This window comes from Prionailurus bengalensis, chromosome D2 (assembly GCF_016509475.1).
Source record: "Prionailurus bengalensis isolate Pbe53 chromosome D2, Fcat_Pben_1.1_paternal_pri, whole genome shotgun sequence".
Classification (NCBI taxonomy): domain Eukaryota; kingdom Metazoa; phylum Chordata; class Mammalia; order Carnivora; family Felidae; genus Prionailurus; species Prionailurus bengalensis.
In genome coordinates this window covers 37513414-37531763 of record NC_057351.1, presented here as the reverse complement: position 1 = coordinate 37531763, position 18350 = coordinate 37513414, and the positions used below count along the sequence as shown (strand labels likewise).

General features: G+C 47.4%; 1 protein-coding gene across 4 annotated transcripts in view; it reads left to right on the top strand.

Annotated features, from left to right (window-relative positions):
* DLG5 (discs large MAGUK scaffold protein 5) overlaps positions 1–15995 on the top strand; it is a 128726-nt gene extending 112731 nt beyond the window's left edge. For all 4 annotated transcript variants that reach the window (XM_043596676.1, XM_043596678.1, XM_043596677.1 and 1 more), the window contains 5 exons: positions 10045–10188; positions 10421–10548; positions 11754–11863; positions 12555–12664; positions 14161–15995. In XM_043596676.1, coding sequence (XP_043452611.1) covers positions 10045–10188; positions 10421–10548; positions 11754–11863; positions 12555–12664; positions 14161–14264 — 596 coding nt within the window. In that variant the 3' untranslated portion in view covers positions 14265–15995. The remainder of the gene's footprint in view (positions 1–10044; positions 10189–10420; positions 10549–11753; positions 11864–12554; positions 12665–14160) is intronic.
* Positions 15996–18350: the final 2355 nt, after the last annotated feature.

Genomic DNA, 18350 nt, shown 5'->3' with positions numbered 1-18350 from the left:
TGTCTCCTGTAAGCAGGTTGTAGGGTGTTTTTGTTTTTTTTTGTTTTTTGTTTTGTTTTGTTTTTTAACGTTTACATATTTTTGAGAGAGAGAGACAGACCATGAGCGGGGAGGGGCAGAGAGAGAGGGCGACACAGAATCCGAAGCAGGCTCCAGGCTCTGAGCTGTCAGCACAGAGCCTGACGCGGGGCTCAAACTCAGAGACCGTGAGATCATGACCTGAGCCAAAGTCAAATGCTTAGCCAAGTGAACCACTTAAGCACCCCTAGGGTTTTTTTGTTTTTTTGTTTTTTTTAAACCCACTGTGACAATTTGTCTTTTTTCATTTTTTGAAATATCATATATGTAAAGCAAGTGCACATACATTTACAGAACAGTGTACGACATGAGCTTTCACAGTCTGAGTGAACATACTTGTGGCAATCTTTATCATCTGATCAGAGTATTTAATTACCCCATTAAATATACTGGTAGGTTTGGATTTACTTTTACTTTCTTATCATTTGTTTTCTGTGGTTCTGCCTGTTTTATGTTTCTTTTGTTTCCTTGCTTACCTTTTTTTTTTTTTTTTTGGCTGCATCAAGTATTTTCATTATTCTGTGTCCCCCAGTCTGTTTGTTTTCCTAATTGATTTTGTTCGTTCCTTGGGGGGTTGCAGGAGGCCTCATGGCGTACGTGTCAGCCTCAGCACCAACATAAGTCATCACTCTGGCCATTTCCCTAAAAATTCTAAAACACGGGAACCCTCTGACTTCCAGGTACCTCCTCCCCGCCATTCCCATTACCACTTTCATTCGACGTGTGTTTTGAGCCAGAGACCGTATCGTTGGTGTGCACGCCAGTCATTCACTTGTACGCGCCCTGCCTCCTGCTCTTCACGCCTGCCTGCAGCTCTGCCCCCCGCGCATGCTCCCTCCTTCCCGCCGAGCAGCTCCCTTTAGCGTCTCTTGTTTCCCTGCTTTCTTGAGATAGAGTCGACATGTAACCCTGTGTGGGTTTAAGGTCCACAACGTGATGATTTGTTACGTGTGTCGCGCAGTAGGTACCATAGTACCACAGCAAGGTGAGTTAACGTGTTACTTCACCTCACATAGTGGCTGTTTTGTTGTTGCTGTGGGGTGACCTTTAGCACTTCCTGTCATGCAGGATCCTGGGCGACACATTCTCTCCCTGTTTGCTTATGTGTTTTCCCATCATCTTTGGAGACTTTCACTCCAAATGGAGTGAAAAATGGATATGGATATTTTGGATATGGATATGCAAACGGATATGGAAGTTTAAACGGGCAGTCTTTTATTTCTGCGTTTTCAAGATACGGTCTTCTGGCTTTCGTGGGGCATTCATTTCCTAAGGCTGCGGTAGCAAATATCACAGGTGTTGTGGCTAACACAATGTACTTTTATTCTCTCACAGTCCTGGGAGCTTGAAATCCAAAATCTACCTTTGGGTCCAAAAAAACAAAAAAGGCACGGCAGGCCCACACTCCCTCCAGGGCTCTAGGGGAGAATCTGTTTCTTACAGCTTCTGGTGGCTGCCAGCGTGCCTACACGTGTGGCCACATCACCAGCATCTTCACATCTCCCTGCTCCGTGTTCCTTCACCTTCTCCATGTTTGTCTGTCTCAGAACTCCCTCTGTCGCTCACAGGGGCCCACGTGATTGCGCTCGGGGCCCGGGCGATCCAGGATGAGCGCCTCCTCCGAAGATGCTTCACTCAGTTACTCTTCGCTCTGTAAGGGAACAGTCCCAGGTTCCGGCGCTGGGGGAGACTTGCTCTAGGGGGCGCGTTGCAGCCTCCCCCCACGTCGTTTCCGGTGAGAAGTCCTCTTTCACGTTGTTCTCAGTGCGGAAGGTAACGTGTGTCTGACCCTTCTCCATCCCCCCCGGCTGTCTTGAAGACCTTCCTTGTCTGCGTTTCTCAGCAGTCCTACCACGAGGTACGAGGTGTGGTTTTATGTCTACTCGGCTGGGGCTTCGGTGGTGGCGGTGGGTGGTTCTTAGCGCTTCCGGAATCTGAGGCCGGGCGTTTTCGTCAGTTTTGGAAAAGGACGGTCCGGTGTTTCTCATAAGCTCCTTCTGTGCTGTTCTTCTCTCTCCTGTACGTCAGTTGTTTGGCGATGTCCCTTATGTTTTATATGCCTTTCCGTCTCTTTTTTTGTCTCCGTGCTTCAGCCCTGAGAGCCTGGATGTTTTCAGCAGACCTTTTTCTTGCTCAGTAATCCACATAACTTTATTATTATTATTTTTTTTAATTTTTTTTTTCAACATTTATTTATTTTTGGGACAGAGAGAGACAGAGCATGAACGGGGGAGGGGCAGAGAGAGAGGGAGACACAGAATCGGAAACAGGCTCCAGGCTCTGAGCCATCAGCCCAGAGCCCGACGTGGGGCTCGAACTCACGGACCGCGAGATCGTGACCTGGCTGAAGTCGGACGCTTAACCGACTGCGCCACCCAGGCGCCCCTCCACATAACTTTAAATTTACCATCTTAACAGTTGTAAGTATGGTACAGTTGAGTAGTGTTAAGTGTATTTGCACCGTTGTGCCCAAGACCTCTAGAACTTTTTTTTTTTTTTTTTTTAAATTTTCTTTTCAACGTTTATTTATTTTTGGGACAGAGAGAGACAGAGCATGAACGGGGGAGGGGCAGAGAGAGAGGGGGACACAGAATCGGAAACAGGCTCCAGGCTCTGAGCCATCAGCCCAGAGCCCGACGCGGGGCTCGAACTCACGGACTGCGAGATCGTGACCTGGCTGAAGTCGGACGCTTAACCGACTGCACCACCCAGGCGCCCCAAGACCTCTAGAACTTTTTATCGGGCCGTACTGAAACCGTACCCACCAAACACTAATTTTCCCTCCCCCCCAATTCCCCACCTTGACACCCACGTCACCTTCTACTTCTGTTTCTATGATTTTTGACTACTTGAGACATTTCATATGAGTGGAATCATACAGCATTTGGCTTTTTATGATGGGCTTAATTGCTTAGCAAATATCCTGCAGTCTCATCCATGTTGTAGTATGACAGGATTTCTATGGATTTCTTTTTGTTTGTTTGTTTGTTTGTTTAAGGCTACATAGTATTCCATTGTGTATACCTACCCCAGTTTCTTTATTCATCTTGCAGTGAATTTGGGTTCCTTCTGCCTCTTGGCTATTATGAAGAAGGCTGGGTAAACATGGGTGTGCTAATATCTCTGCTTTGAATTCTTTTGGCTATATTACTGGAAGTGGGATTGCTTTATCGTATGGTTTCTATTTTTTTTTTTAATGTTTATTTGTTTTTGAGACAGAGAGAGACAGAGCATGAACGGGGGAGGGTCAGAGAGAGAGGGAGACACAGAATCCGAAGCAGGCTCCAGGCTCCGAGCTGTCAGCACAGAGCCCGACACGGGGCTTGAGCCCACGGACCGTGAGATCATGACCTGAGCCAAAGTCGGATGCCCAACCGACTGAGCCACCCAGGCGCCCCTCTATTTTTAATTTTCTTGAAGGACCTCCATACTGTTTTCCATAATGGCTGCACTATTTTACATTTCCACCAACAGTGCACAAAGGTTCTGATTTATCTGCATTCTCGCCAACTTGTTATTTTCTGTTCTTTTCATGTGGCCATCCTAATGGGTGTAAAGGTCGTATCTGAGGGTAGTTTTTGATTTGCATCTCTCTTATAATTAGTGATGTAGAGCATTTTTTTAAAAAAAATAAACTTGTTGGCCATTTGTATATCTTCTTTGAAGAATTGTCCGTTCTAATCCTTAGCCTGTTTTTAAAAATTATATGTCTTTTTGTTGTGGGTTGTAGAAATTCTTTATAAAAATAGAACTACCCTGTGATCCATCAGTTGCACCACTGGGTATTTACTGAAAGGATACAGAAATACTAATTAAAAGGGATACGTGCACCTTGATGTTTATAGCAGCATTATCAACAATAGCCAAATTATAGAAACAGCCCAAGTGTTCATCAACTGATGAAGGGATAAAGAAGATGTGGTATATATGTACAATGGAATATTACTCAGCCATCAAAAAGAATGAACTCTTGCTGTTTGCAACAACATGGATGGAGCTAGAGAGTATAATGCTAAGCCAAATAAATCAGTCAGAGAAAGCTACGTGTGCCATATTATTTCACTATGTGACATTTAAGAAACAAAATAAATGATCATAGGGAAAAAAGAGAGGCAAACCAAAAAACAGTCTCTTAACTATACAGAACAGACTGAGGGTTACCAGAGTGGAGATGGGTGTGGCATGGGTGAAATAGGTGATGGGTATTAAGGAGGGCACCTATTGTGGTGAACATCAGGTGTTCTATGTAAGTGTTGAATCACTAAATTCGATTCCTGAAACTAATATCACATTGTATGTTAACTAACTGGAAATTTTTTTAAATATTTATTTATTTTTGAGAGAGAGAGAGAGAAGGAGCAGGGGGCTGAGAGAGAGGGTGACACAGAATCCGAAGCAGGCTCCAGGCTCTGAGCTGTCAGCACAGAGACTGATGCAGGACTCAAACTCAAAAACCGTGAGATCATGACCTGAGCCAAAGTCAGATGCTCAACCAACTGAGCCAACCAGGTGCCCCAACTAACTGAAATTTAAATAAACCCTCGAAAAATCAATTCCGGATGTTAGCATCAGATGTATGTTTTGCAGATATTATCTCCCATTTCAGAGGTTGCCTTTTCACTCTATTATTTGCTTTGATGCTCAGAAGTTTTAAAATCTGATGTAGTTCCATTTGTCTGTTTTGCTTTCATTGCCTGTGCTTTTTGTTCTGTTCAAGAAATCATTGCCCAGGGCGCCTGGGTGGCTCAGTTGGTTAAACATCTGACTCTTTTTTTTTTTTTTTTTAAATATAATTTATTGTCAGATTGGTTTCCATACAACACCCAGTGCTCATCCCAACAGGTGCCCTCCTCAATGCCCATCACCCACTTTCCCCTCTCCCCCACCCCCCATCAACCTTCAGTTTGTTCTCAGTATTTAAGTCTCTTATGGTTTGCCTCCCTCCCTCTCTGCAACTCTTTTTTCCTCCCTTCCCCGCCCCCCCCCCCCCCATGGTTCTCTGTTAAGTTTCTCAGGATCTGCATATGAGTGAAAACATATGGTAACTATTTTTCTCTGCCTGACTTATTTCACTTAGCATAATACCTTCTAATTCCATCCACGTAGCTACAAATGGCCAGATTTCATTCTTTCTCATTACCAAGTAGTATTCCATACACATCTGACTCTTGATTTCAGCTCAGGTCGTGATCTCACGGTTGTGAGATTGAGCCCTGCTTTGGGCTCTGTGTTGAGTGTGGAGCCTGCTTAAGATTCTCTCTCTCTAGCTCTCTCTCTCTCTCTCTCTCTCTCTCTGCCACCCTGCCCCCCACTCTCGCCGGTGCTCTCTCTCTCAAATAATAATAAAAAGAAATCATTGCCCACACCAATGTCATGAAGGTTGTTCTCTGTTTTCTTCCCGGAGTTTTATGATCTTAGGTCTTCTGTTTGGATCTTAATTTCATTTTAAGTTAATTTTTGTTTATGGTGTAAGATAAAGGTCCAACCTCATTCTTTTGCATGTGGGTATCAGTTTTCCCAGCACCATTTGTTGAAGTCCTTTCCTGACTGTGTAATCTTGGCACTCTTTTCAAAAATCATGTAGCCATTATACAGGGTTTATTTTTGGGCTCTCTCTGTCTTCCACTGGTCAGTATATATGTCTTTACGCCAGGACCACACTGTCTGATAACTGTTGTTTCCTAGTACGTTTTGAAATCAGGAAGTGTGAGGCCTCCAACTTTGTTCTTTTTGGATTCTTTTGGCTATTCAGGGTCTCTTGAGATTCCATATGAATTTCAGGGTTTTTTTTTTTCCTTTCTGCAAAAAATGCCATTGGGATTTTCAGAGGGATTGCATTGAATCTGTAGATTGATTTAGGTAGTATGGACATTTTAACAATACTGAGTCTTCCAGTCCAGAGCATAGGATGTCTTTCCATGTATTTGTATCTTCTTTGATTTCTTTTTGCAATATTGTGTAGTTTGTAGTTTACGAGTCTTTCACCTCCTTGGTTAGGTTGGTTCCTAAGTATTTTTTCCTTTGTGATGCTCTAGTAAATGGGTTTGTTTTTTTAATTTCTTTTTCAGAATGGTCATTGTTAGCATATAGAAATGCAACTGATTTTTGTATGTTGATTTTGTATTCTGAAACTGCTGAAATCATTAGTTGTAACAGGTTGTGTGTGTGTATGTGTGTGTGTGTGTGTTTGTGTGTGTATTCTCTAGAACTTGTTGCATAATTTTGTGTCATCTGTGAACAGATAATTTTAGTACTTGTTTTCTAACGTGGATGCTGTCTTTCTTTCCTGGTTTAATTGCCCTGGCTGGGATTCCCAGTAAACCTGTTGGATAATAGTGGCAAATGGGGGCATCTTTGCCTTTGTTTCTGCTCTTGGAGGGAGAGTTTTCCATCTTTTGCCATTGAATATGATGTTAGTTATGGACTTTTCATATGGCTTTTGTTATGTTGAAGTAGTTTCTGTCTGTTCTAGTTTGTTAAGTGTTTTTATCATGAGAGGGTATTGAGTTTTGTCGAATGCTTTTTCTGTGTTAATTGAGGTGATGTGGTTTTTGTCCTTCATTTTGTTAATACGGTGTATGACCTTGATGGATTTTTGTATGTTGAGCCATCCTTGCATTCCAGGGATAAATCCCAGTTGGTCGTGGCATATGATGTGTTTTTTGATGTGTTGTTGAGTTCAGTCTGGTAGTATTTTGTTGAGGATTTTTGTGTCTATATTCATCAGGGATACTGGTCTGTAGTTTTCTTGTTGTGCCAAGGAATGAGTTTGGGAGTGCCCCTCCTCTTCAATTTTTGGAAGAGTGTGAAGAGACTGATACTAATTTTTTATTTATTTATTTTTTTTATTTTTATTTATTTTTAAAAAAAAATTTTTTTTTTTCAACGTTTATTTATTTTTGGGACAGAGAGAGACAGAGCATGAACGGGGGAGGGGCAGAGAGAGAAGGAGACACAGAATCGGAAACAGGCTCCAGGCTCTGAGCCATCAGCCCAGAGCCTGACGCGGGGCTCGAACTCACGGACCGCGAGATCGTGACCTGGCTGAAGTCGGACGCTTAACCGACTGCGCCACCCAGGCGCCCCGATACTAATTTTTTAAATTTTATTTTGGTAGAATTCTCTGCTGAAGAAGCCATCTTGTCCTGGGCTTTTTCTTGTTGGGAAGTTTTTTCTATTACTTGCAGTCTCCTTGTTATAGCTCTGTTCAGATTTTTAAAAATTACTTCATGACACAGTCATAATACATTCTATGTTTCTGGGAATTTATCATTTCTTCCAGGCTGTCCAGTTTGTTTACATATAATTATTCGTAGTAGTTTTCTATAATCCTTTTTATTTCTGTGAAATCAGTTATGTCCCTTTCTTCACTTACTACAGTTACGTTAGGCTTCCCCCTTTTGTTTTTCATTATCCTAGCTAAGAGTTTGTCAATTTTGTTGACCTTACTAAAAAGCCAAGTCTTGGTTTCATTGATTTTTTTTCTGGTTTTCTGTTCTCTGATTTATCTCTGCTCTCTATTTTTCCCTTCCTTCTGCTAAATTTGGGTTAGTTCTTTCTTTTCTCCCCCTGATTCCTCAAAACGTGAAGTTGGATTGTTGATTTCTTCTTTTTCAATGTCAGCATTTACTACCACAGATTTCCCTCTTACGACTGCTTTTCTGCATCCTGCAAGCGTCGGTATGCTGTGTTGTTTTCATTTGCCTCCAAAGTTTTCTAAATTCCTCTCTGATTTGTTTCTTTGACCCTTGGGTTAAGAGTGACTTGTTGCATTTCCAAGTATGGGTCTATTTTCCTTTTTTTTCTTTCTGCTGTTGATTTCTAGTTTCATTCCATTGTCAGAAAAGATATTTTATATAATTTCAGTCTTCTTAAATTAATTTTGTGGTCTATCCTGGAGAATGCTCCCTGTGTACTTGAGAAGAGTGTGTATTCTGCTGTTGCTGGTTGGAGTGTTCTGTGCCTGTCTGTTAGGTCCACGTGGTATGTAGTGCTTTGTGGTTCAGCTGCTCTTTCCTTATTTTCTGTCTGGCTGTTTTGTCCATAACAAAAGTGGGGCTTTGAAGTCCCTATGAATATTGTGTTGCTGGTTCTTCCTTCCGTTCTGTCAATGTTTGTGTCATGTATTTGAGAGTTCTGATGTTAGGTGCATGTGTGTTTATAATTGTTGTATCTTTCTGGAGAATTCACCCTTTTGTCATTATATGATGTCCTACTTTGTCTCTTGTGACATCGTCTGCCTGAGAGTCTGTGGAGGCTGCTAGAACATGACTACCTTGCTCTCTTTACATTCTCAATTGCACGAAATAGCTTTTCTCTGTTCTTTCCCTATTAGCCGGTGGGTATTCTTAGAACTAAAGTGAGTCTCCCAAACTGCATGTAGCTGGATCTTATTTATTTATCCATTCAGCCCATCCATTCACATGTAATTACTGATAGGGGAGGACTTATTTCCACTTGAATTGTTTTCTGTGTGTCTTATACCGTTTTTGTCCATCTCTTCCTCCCTTGCTGCCCGCTGTTGTATGCTTTGTGGGTTTTGGTTTTTTTTGTTTGCTTTTGGTAGTGACAGGTTTTGATTCCCTTCCCATTTCCCTTCATGTCTATTTTAAAGAGATTTTCTTTTTGGTTACCATTGAAATTACATAAAACCCCTTAAAGTCTTAAAGTTATAACAATCCATTTTAAACTGATAGTAACTTAATTTCAGTCTCCTGTAAAAATTCCATGTTACACCTCTGTGACCCCAACCCCATTTATGTTGTTGATGACACCTATTACCTCTTTTTCTATCAGTGTATAGATTAGCATAGATTTATAATTACTTTTATGCTTTCGTTTTTAAATATCTACACCAGATTTAGAGTGATTTACATGCCTACATTATGTTACTTCCAGATTCTCTATATGTATCTTTTCTCTTCCCAGGGAGTTTTATATTTTCTGTGGTTGGATTTAATGACTTGTGAGATGTTCTATAGCTCTCTGAATCTGTAATTGTGAGGACTTCCAACAAAGCAGATTATTCAGGGAGGAACAGGAATCTTCTAAATTGGTATCCCACTGTGTGGAATGTTCATAGTCATTAGGGTAGAATATGATTCTTGCTCAAATAAGTTGAAGGCATAGTGAGTTGATGTCCATACACAGGGAAATGGAGGTGTAGACGCAGTGTATCCATGCATGGGAAGTTCAGAAGGAATGTGGGAGGGCAGTATGAATTTAACAGGGATGCCTTCCAGAAACATAACACTGACTGGAAGAGGGAGGTGCAGAATGTTTATAGTGTTGTGTCATTTGTGTTGGGCACATGCACACACACAGCATATTTACTAGTCTTTTTTGAGTATGTAAAAATCAACATGTGACAACAACAAACATCTGGAAGGATGTACTTCCAGCTCATAATAGTGGTTATGAGGAGGCTGGCGGGGACCAGGACTGGAGAATGGGTGTCAGAGCTGTTTCGCCCTACCTGTAATGTTCTGATTTTTAAAAGGGAAGATGTGTTCATCTTTTCGTGGAGGAGTTCCTTTGCCCCAGGACTCCTCAGAGGCTTTAGTCAGAAATGCATAGGAGTTCCCAGATGGTCATTGTGGCCACCAAACCCTCCCCTGCTGACCAGAACAGGTCAGCTGGTCACCAGGTTGAGAAATGCTCTATAGGAAGCCATGTAGATATACATGGATAATCTTCATGTATGGAGGTGTGGAGGTGTGGGTGAGGGAGGGGACAGACTTCCCCTCAATTCTGCCCGTGAGCTTGGTGTGCCCAGGACAAGGGGACTCTCCAGTACTGAACAGGCGAACCGTGCTGAGCTGCTCACTCCACCTGGCTCTGGATGTGTGGACTGAAGCGGGCAAAGCTGCCTGGGCTGAGAAAGGTCAGGGCAGCAGTGGGTCCCCGGCCTCTCTCCCTCCCTCTGCTCCAGGCACGGGCCTGTGACACTGCCCCTGTCTCCCACAGATTCGGTGAGCCTTGCCTATCAGCGGGTCCAGAAAGTAGACTGCACCTCCCTGAGGCCCGTCCTCATTCTGGGGCCCTTACTGGACGTGGTGAAGGAGATGCTGGTGAACGAGGCACCCGGCAAGTTCTGCAGATGCCCCCTTGGTAAGGGGCACCCTCTGTGCCTACTGGGCTATGTCCACCTGTCCCCTGGGGCTGCGTTCCACAGTGTTTCTGAGTCCTCCTGACTTGGGTCACATTGCTGTGTGCCTTCCGGATCTTTCTCTGGAAGTAAGGATGGCAGAACTGCTCTTCTGCACAGTGTCCTTGCCCAGAATGTGCTGGGACAGCTCACCATGCCAGGGGGCATCCTCATTCCCGTGTCTGTGCTTTGCAGAGGTGATGAAGGCCTCCCAGCAGGCCATCGAGCGGGGCGTCAAAGACTGCCTGTTCGTCGACTATAAACGGAGGAGTGGCCATTTTGATGTGACCACGGTGGCTTCCATAAAGGAGATCACAGAAAAGGTACCTGTTGCCTCAGACCAAGGGTTAGGGTTTGAGCATTTGGGCTTGGATGCCTGGCCCTTTTGGATCTCTGCCTTGCGTGTTTCTTGGGCCTTCGGTGAACTTGCCTGTGTCCCTTTAGTCCAAGTTGCTCTCCTCGAGGGTTGCCCCCACTGCTTTTGTGTGCTTCCATGGTCACCAACAGGATGCTAGTCCCTGCGCACATGTCACCTCTGTCCCTCTGAGGGGATCTGATGGGAGCTTTGAACTCTAGGAAAGCCCCACACGGGGGATTCTACAGCAGGGTCCTGCATCTGCTCTGCTTATGTGCAGACGTGTTTATGTGTGCCTTATTCTGGGGACAGGGCGCCCAGCCTCCATCAGGGTCGCTGCCCCTGAAAGGATTAAGAGCCATTTCTGTGTGTCTTTAAGGCTCTTGAAGGTACTGGGGTTCGTTTGCCAGGCAGCATGAGGAAAAGTGGGGAAATCTGGAAGGGATATTGGAAAAGCAGCTGTTGAAGGTGTGGCTACTCCTTGGTGTCCTCCTCACTGAGTGAAGGAGATGGATGTGCTCCAGTTAGGGGTGCTCCAGGAAGGTGGAAAGCTGGCCGACGTTGGGCTCCCTCTCTGCAGCTTGCGGGCATCGGGGAGAGCCACGTGCAGAGGGCCCGTGGTCTTTCCTTGGCTCACACTCTGCCCGCAGGCTCAGGGAACCCCGGGGCACGTTTCAGTCACAGCCACTCAAAGACACGCACTCCCCTTCCCCGGGGCAGGCCCTGCTGAATCTCCATGTCTTCTTTTGCTCAGTCTGGCAGAAGTGAGGCTTCTGAGGCCCGGCTGCGGGTGGGCTTTAAGAAAGTTCCCTGTATCTGGGCAGAGGAAGGACAGAAGGTTTGGAAGTGGGCCGTCCAGACCCCACTCCACCCTGGCTCCGAGCCTTGACCACCATCATAGTTGACAGCTTGTGGGGGAGAGATTTTCTGGGGTAAAGCTCCCCACGGTTTTTCCTACATGGTCTTCGTGGAAGACTGGTCATGCTGCCTGGTTCACGGGTGAGACCTTCGTGTTTGTGTATGGAGTGAGGGAGAGCAGTGTGGGAGAGGTGGGACCCAGCAGTGGCAGAGAAAGGCAGGAGGTGTCCTCAGAAGGGTGTCAGTGTTTCTGAGGCCCAGCCCACCGCCCCCTGCCTGTCCCGGGGCACTTACTCTTCCCCCTCCCCCCCTCAGAACCGGCACTGTCTCCTGGACATCTCCCCCCATGCCATCGAGCGGCTGCACCACATGCACATCTACCCCATTGTCATCTTCATCCACTACAAGAGCGCCAAACACATCAAGTAGGTGCCCGGCTCGGCGGGGGCTCGGCAGGGGCCTTGCTGGGGATGGGGCTGCTGGCTCAAACGCTAGGCAGTGGGGGCGGACGTGGGAGAATGAGACGGGCAGCGTGTGTGGGACCCTCCCCGTCTCAACGCTCAGTCAGGCAGGGCTAACCAAGCACAGCCCTCCTCCCACTGCACCTTTGCCCTCTCTGGTTGCTGCCACGGTTCCCGGAGTATATGCGGCTTTGTCTGCTCTGCTTCCTGGGCGTCCCACCCCTCTTTGCCCTTCCGCCTCTCAGCTTGGTGCTCACGAGGACACGGTGACTAGCTGACCTGGGCTGGATCCAGGTCTGCTAGGAGCTGGCTTGGGTCATGGATGAGCCTTTGTTTTCACTGAGCTTTAGTTTTCACACTGGTTGGGCTGACAGCTCGTCAAGCCCTCCCCTCCATTTTGCTTTTCTGTGCTTCTAAGCTTCCAGTTCCTGCACCTGGGGACCAGCTGGGGGGCAGGGGGGTCTGTTCTCTGTGTGCCTGCAGTGGGGCGCCCACCTCCCCCCTACTGCCCAGAGCACTCCATGGGGCCTGCAGGCTGTCGCTGTGCTTTACCAGAGGAGCGCATGGGGCCCTGTTGACAGAGGCCCTGTTACTCGGGAAGGCGGAGGGCCCGGGGAGGCAGGAGACTCAGCCTGCTTCTCTGGATGTCTGATAGGGAGCAGAGAGACCCCATCTACCTGAAGGACAAGGTGACTCAGAGGCATTCCAAAGAGCAGTTCGAGACGGCTCAGAAGATCGAACAGGAGTACAGTAGATACTTCACAGGTAGGTGTGGTCTGGCCTTGTCCACCCGGACTTTTACCCAGGCAGCAACAAGCTCATCTCACAGCACAGGTGCCGAGCGTAGAGCTCTAGCATTCTAGTTGGTGGCTGTGGCCATCTGCCCTTCACACCCTCCGGGGCGCTCCACTCTTGCCGTACAGTTTGGCGAAGAAAAAGCTGCACTCTTACCAGCTTTGATCTTCGAAGCACCACAAACCGAAAGAAGCACTTCACTTTGTGGCTTTCAACCTCTGATGAAACCAGTCGTTTGTGGTGGGGTTAATGAACACTGGGCTCGCAGAGGCAAGGACCGTGATTCTAATTCACTTGTAGGGACTGTTGTGATCTGGTTTTGTGTTTCTTGTGCAAAACAGTGGGTCTCAAAAACCAGACTCGGAGCTTCTATGTATGTGTATGGGAGTTTCAATCTCCAATCTGTCACAGACCAGTATTTAGTCAAATATGTTAGTGATTACTAGAGAAATGAAAATTTAAAACTCCAAAACTTACAAAATATAACCTTTGACTTTCTTCTCTTAGTTTCAACAGACATAAAATTACTCTTGTCACAGTTTGACAGCAGTTTCTAAATGCTCCCTGTCTATTTCTGTCCATACCTGTGGGAAGTGGCCGGGGACCGTTTTGTCTACCGGTGCTGTTCCATGGAGCACACTGAGAGCTCTGGGCTAGTGTCTACGGGACCTCTGGTGTTGAAAGCCTGCAGGGCAGGGCTGGCCATAGCTGGGGACGTATCATCATCTTGCCTGGGAGTCTTCACTGGCCTATGGGGATGCCCCGGCTCCTTAAACTTATTCTTGTTTCTGGAGAATCCTGCTGCTGATTGAACCATCGCAACAGAGCCCCAAACTGCTTTCCCATGTGCCAGGCTCCACATTGCAAGACTAGGCAAGCCCCACCCAGGGCATGCGGTGAGAGTGTGCAGCTGGCGTGAGTGGGCAGATCCTGGTCATCCCTGTTACAGGGGCCCACGAAGCCTGGCAAAAGAAAAAAAATTTTTTTAAGTTTATTTATTTTGAGAGAGAGCGTGAGTGGGGGAGGGGCAGAGAGAGAGGGAGAGAGAGAGTATCCCAAGCAGGCTCTGCACTGTCAGCGCAGAGCCCAACGCGGGGCTCGAACCCACGAAACCGTGAGATCCTGACCTGAGCCAAAACCGAGAGTTGGACGCTTAACCAACTGAGCCACCCAGGCGCCCCTGAGCCTGGCAAAATTTGACACCAACCTTCATCTGAGCCCGCATTTTCAGCATCCTACTACTCAACAGCTGAGCAGAGGGACAGATAAAAAAACCAAAGTTATTTGCACTCAACTCTTTTCTTTCTCTTCCCCAATTTCTTGCTGATGGAAGAGAGCGAGGAAAGAAAACCAAGCAGCTCTAAACAGGCAGAAAACCAGAAAGAGTAAAAGATGTATTTATTTGCCACAAGCCTGGGGTCTCACTCACTCTGAACTCAATGATGTGTTTGGGGGCTCTCTTGCAGGGGTCATCCAGGGAGGAGCCCTGTCGAGCATTTGCACTCAGATCTTGGCAATGGTCAATCAAGAACAAAACAAAGTCCTGTGGATTCCAGCCTGCCCGCTGTAGAAGAATGCCACGCTGGAAGTCGCTGCGGCTTGTCTGCCGGCATAAACGTCTGGCCCAGCTCCTTCTCAGTGACTGAAAGTACAAGTCTATCTGTATATAAACATGGAGGGGAAGGACCTGTGCACATGGACTCCGGAAGCATCTCCTCTGTAGACCCAGGGCCACAAGTGAACAGGATCCGGGCCGGCCATTGGACTGCCTTCCTCTCACACATGTGCTTTAAGACGAAATAAAAAAACACAAAAGACTTTTCGATAGAGGGGTTCAACACCACCCTTTCTTTAGCCAGCCGATCAGAGATGCTGCAAAGACAACCTTTCAGATCACACGTTTACAAGCCTTTTCTAAGTATTGGTTGCTTATGTTTACTTGAACGGCTCCATGTTGTCGGTGCCCAGCCCTATCCCTCTGTCAGCCACCCCCCGTGTTGCTTTGGTGTTGGGTTTTGTTCCTGCTTTTAGCAAAATGACTCTGGAACCTCGCTGGGGCCCACTTTGCTCTGGGAGGTTCCTGTCGGTGGGACCAGAGCTTCAAGAAACTTCCCACTCCACGGTGGCACCTCTCCTGGAAGGGACACGGTGACTGCACAGGCTTAGCCGCTCTTGTGGCAGGACCAGTGCCTTTGTAGGGCCGAGTCACCAGCAGCCGTGTTCTCCCTTCCTGCGCCAGGAAGACCGCGTAGGCTTCCTGCACCCTCATTGCTCGGGCTTTCTGTCCTACCTTCCGTGTTCTCTCATTTCTTCTCCATCTGTGATTGTTGCGTCCGCATTCTACCTGGGGTCACCACCACACCGTAGTTCTGGGCAGGGTGTTAGTTAACCGAGGGCTGGTGTGTGCTACTGGGACCTCTTCATCTTCTGTAAATAATGACCGCTTTATCAGTGCAATTTTTGCAGGGTAACTCTTAAACGCTGGGGGCTGGGGCAGGTACATCAGCTGTCTCTGATGTGAAGACACTCGTGTTTCAGACTTTGAACCCAGAGCGCTTAGGGGAAGCTTAATGCCGAGTGTCCTCACTGTCAGACATCTAGAGAGCGGCTGAGGACCTTCTTAGTCCCGGTGACCGTGTTCCCAGCATAAACACGACCCCACAAGAACGTCTTTGTTGGGGGTTTTGTTTTGGTTGGGTTTTCTTCTTTTCTTTTCTTTTTTCTTTTGGTTTTTGTTTTTGTTTTTTTTTTTTTTTTTTTTTTGCACTTCTGATGCTGGATATCTCCGGCTGAAGATTTGATGTGGTTCCTCCTTAAACTGTGCGTCCTGTTAATAATAGGTACTGTACTGGGCTCCGTGGAAGTGTCACTGGGGTAGGACCTATATTTTAATACTATTCCTAACATTTCATTTTACTAGCAAGAAATCTTTGATTTCATTTTATTCTTTGTAATTCTAGACACTAGATTGTAGATTAGCCAAACTGACATTTTTTTAAAAAAAGGGATATATTTTCTTGCACAGTTGTTCAAAAAGAGACATGTGTCAGTCCTCAGTGCTGCCCTTTGTTTCACAGGTACGCGTCGTCTTCTAGCTCAGACAACCAAGACAGACGGTGGGCTGTCTGCGGTCCCACCTGGTGCCCTCTGGCTGTCTCTCTGGGTTGCGGCCCGAGTGGGACTGTGATGGTAGTGTGCACAGGTACTGTTCTGACAGACTGGGATTTTCTGTACTAAAACCTTACTTTGTATCAAAAGTTACACAGACTTTAGTACAATAAATAAAGGTCAATTTCCGTAACTTGTTGAAATGAAGATACCTGTTTTTTAAATTGGTTTTCCGTCTGTTCCCCGTCCTTTGGCTCTCTGCATGTAGCCGGAATTGTCTGGTGTGCGAGGTTCTCTCCAGCGCCTGTGATACTCAGGAGCCCCTTTGACCTGCTGCCTGCACCCTCAGCTGCTTACATTCAGAGCTGTGAAGAGCAAAGGAGATTTGAAGGACACAGAGATCCCCTAATGTCCTCAGTAAGGGGAGGAGGCCCAGGTCAGGCCCGGGGCTAAAGAAGGCCGCGCCTGGTGTGGGGGCTGCACTGTGATAGGACCCAGCATTGCAGTACCACGTAGGGCTCTCTGGAGTTCTGGGGTGGCAGGAAGCCCGGACTGGCCTCATTAGATGCGCCGAGGTCTGGGTCAGAGCAGAGTCCTTCTCCTCTGCTCTTTTTGCCTGGAGGCCTGCAGGGGCACCGCACCATGCCGCTGCGGTGACCTGGCCAGCGGGGGCCGACTTGGTGTTGGTATCTCCTTGGTCCTTTCTTGCTGGGTGAAGTTCCATCGTGGACCTGCAGTCTTGGCCTCACCGGTGGCCACGAGAGTCACAGGGCTGTGTGGACTGTGGCAGCTGAGGTGTGGGGGTGGGGGGCTGGTGCGGCTGGCCAGGGCCCAGAGGGCCTCCTCTTTTTGTCCACGTGCACCCAGCCATCGGGCTGCCCGGAGCCAGGGTGAGAGCGGCAGCGGCTGCACAGATTTTGTCACCCACCTGGCAAATGGGGGCAACGGCCACTTGTTTTAGCAGTGGGTCTTTTAGACTTATCTGTATTTTCCAAATCTCCTATAGGAAACTTGGTTTTCTGTTACAATTACAAGGAAAAAAACTACTATGGCTTTTAACAGTGGAGGCCCGCTGAGTTGCTGAGATCCCAGAGCGCTTGCTTCTGGATGCTACAAAGTACCACTGAGGGAATTGGTGCTCGCCTCTAAGCCATGCCGAGACTGGGGCAGCGAGGAGGGCTGCAGAGGCAGATGGGGCTCTGCCCCAAGCAGGTGTCTGTCTCGTGCAGGCTCAGATCCTTCTGGAAAGGCAGAGCTGACTTTCGTCCAGCCGTGAGGCCTTGGATGCATCACACTCGTGGCCTCAGCACCTGGGCCTTTGAAGACAATGCAGGCTACGTCATCTCTAAGACCCTTCCCGTGCTGACATCCGGGGTAGGTGTGGGAAATGGGGCTTCAGCAGAACCCCAGCTCCGGGTAGCCTTTTCGGAGGTCAGAGGAGCTGCTCGACACCTCGTGCTTACGAAACTGACAGGGTCTGGGCTAGGAGCCAGGCTCCGCCCCAGAGTCTTGGACCTCTCCTTGGCTGGAACAAAGGGTTTGGTGCAAGGAAACCGACCTGCTGCCCGCCTTAGATGGACAGGGCAGAGGGCCACCTGGATCAGATACCAAGGATGGAGAGTAATACAAGGACGTGCAGGGCAGGCCTCAGAGCAAGCCTATGCCACCGGGGAGCGTGTGGCTGGCGTCAGAGGGCTGATCCTCTCACAGGGCCTGCGGTGGCACTGCCCCCTGCCACTGGTGTTCGAACTTGCAGGTTTCATTGACCTTGTTTCGTCTCTCTATATCCTCACCGGCTCGTACCTGCCCGAATTAGTCTCTGGCCCTTTGATGGCTCCCCTTGATGTTCTCTTTGCAATTATGCATCTGTCTATCTATCTATCTATCTATCTATCTATCTATCTACAAATATTTCAACTGTGAAGTGTATCCTACATATAGAATAGTGTGTGCAATGTAATCGTACAGCCTAAACAACAATAAAATGGGCAGGGTGTTTCTCTTCAGGGAACGCAACACTACCAATCCTTCAGAAGGCCTCTTAGGCCCAACATGGTCAAATTCTCTGCCTTTTCCACCAAAGGAAGCTGTGCCCTGACTTGTAGTTTAATAATTTCCTTGCTTTTCTGTTTTTATCCCTGACAGAGAGATCTTGAAAGAATATAGTTCAGTGTTGAAAACACCTGGCATCCAGTACCAACTTAGCTGTGTGGGGAGAGAACAATATTGCCGCCATTAGATGAAGTTGGCCAGGAAGAGTAATGTGATCTCTGGGTCAGAGTGACTCTCAGCCCCCCTGGGAATTTACCGGAGCCCCTTCTGGGGGAGTCAGCACAAAAGGTCTAGAATGGGCCCAGGGGCGGGGGGGGTCGGGGCTGCCAGTCAGGGCACGTGGCAGGGGTACCTTCCGTACACGAGGTCCTCACCGTCTGACAGAAATGTGATCAGAGGACTTGGGATGCTGCTGCTTGCGTGCTCACCACCGCCGTCTGGATTTTGCCAGCAGCTCAAAGAGAGACACTTCTGTGGGATGGAATGCTGATATCTC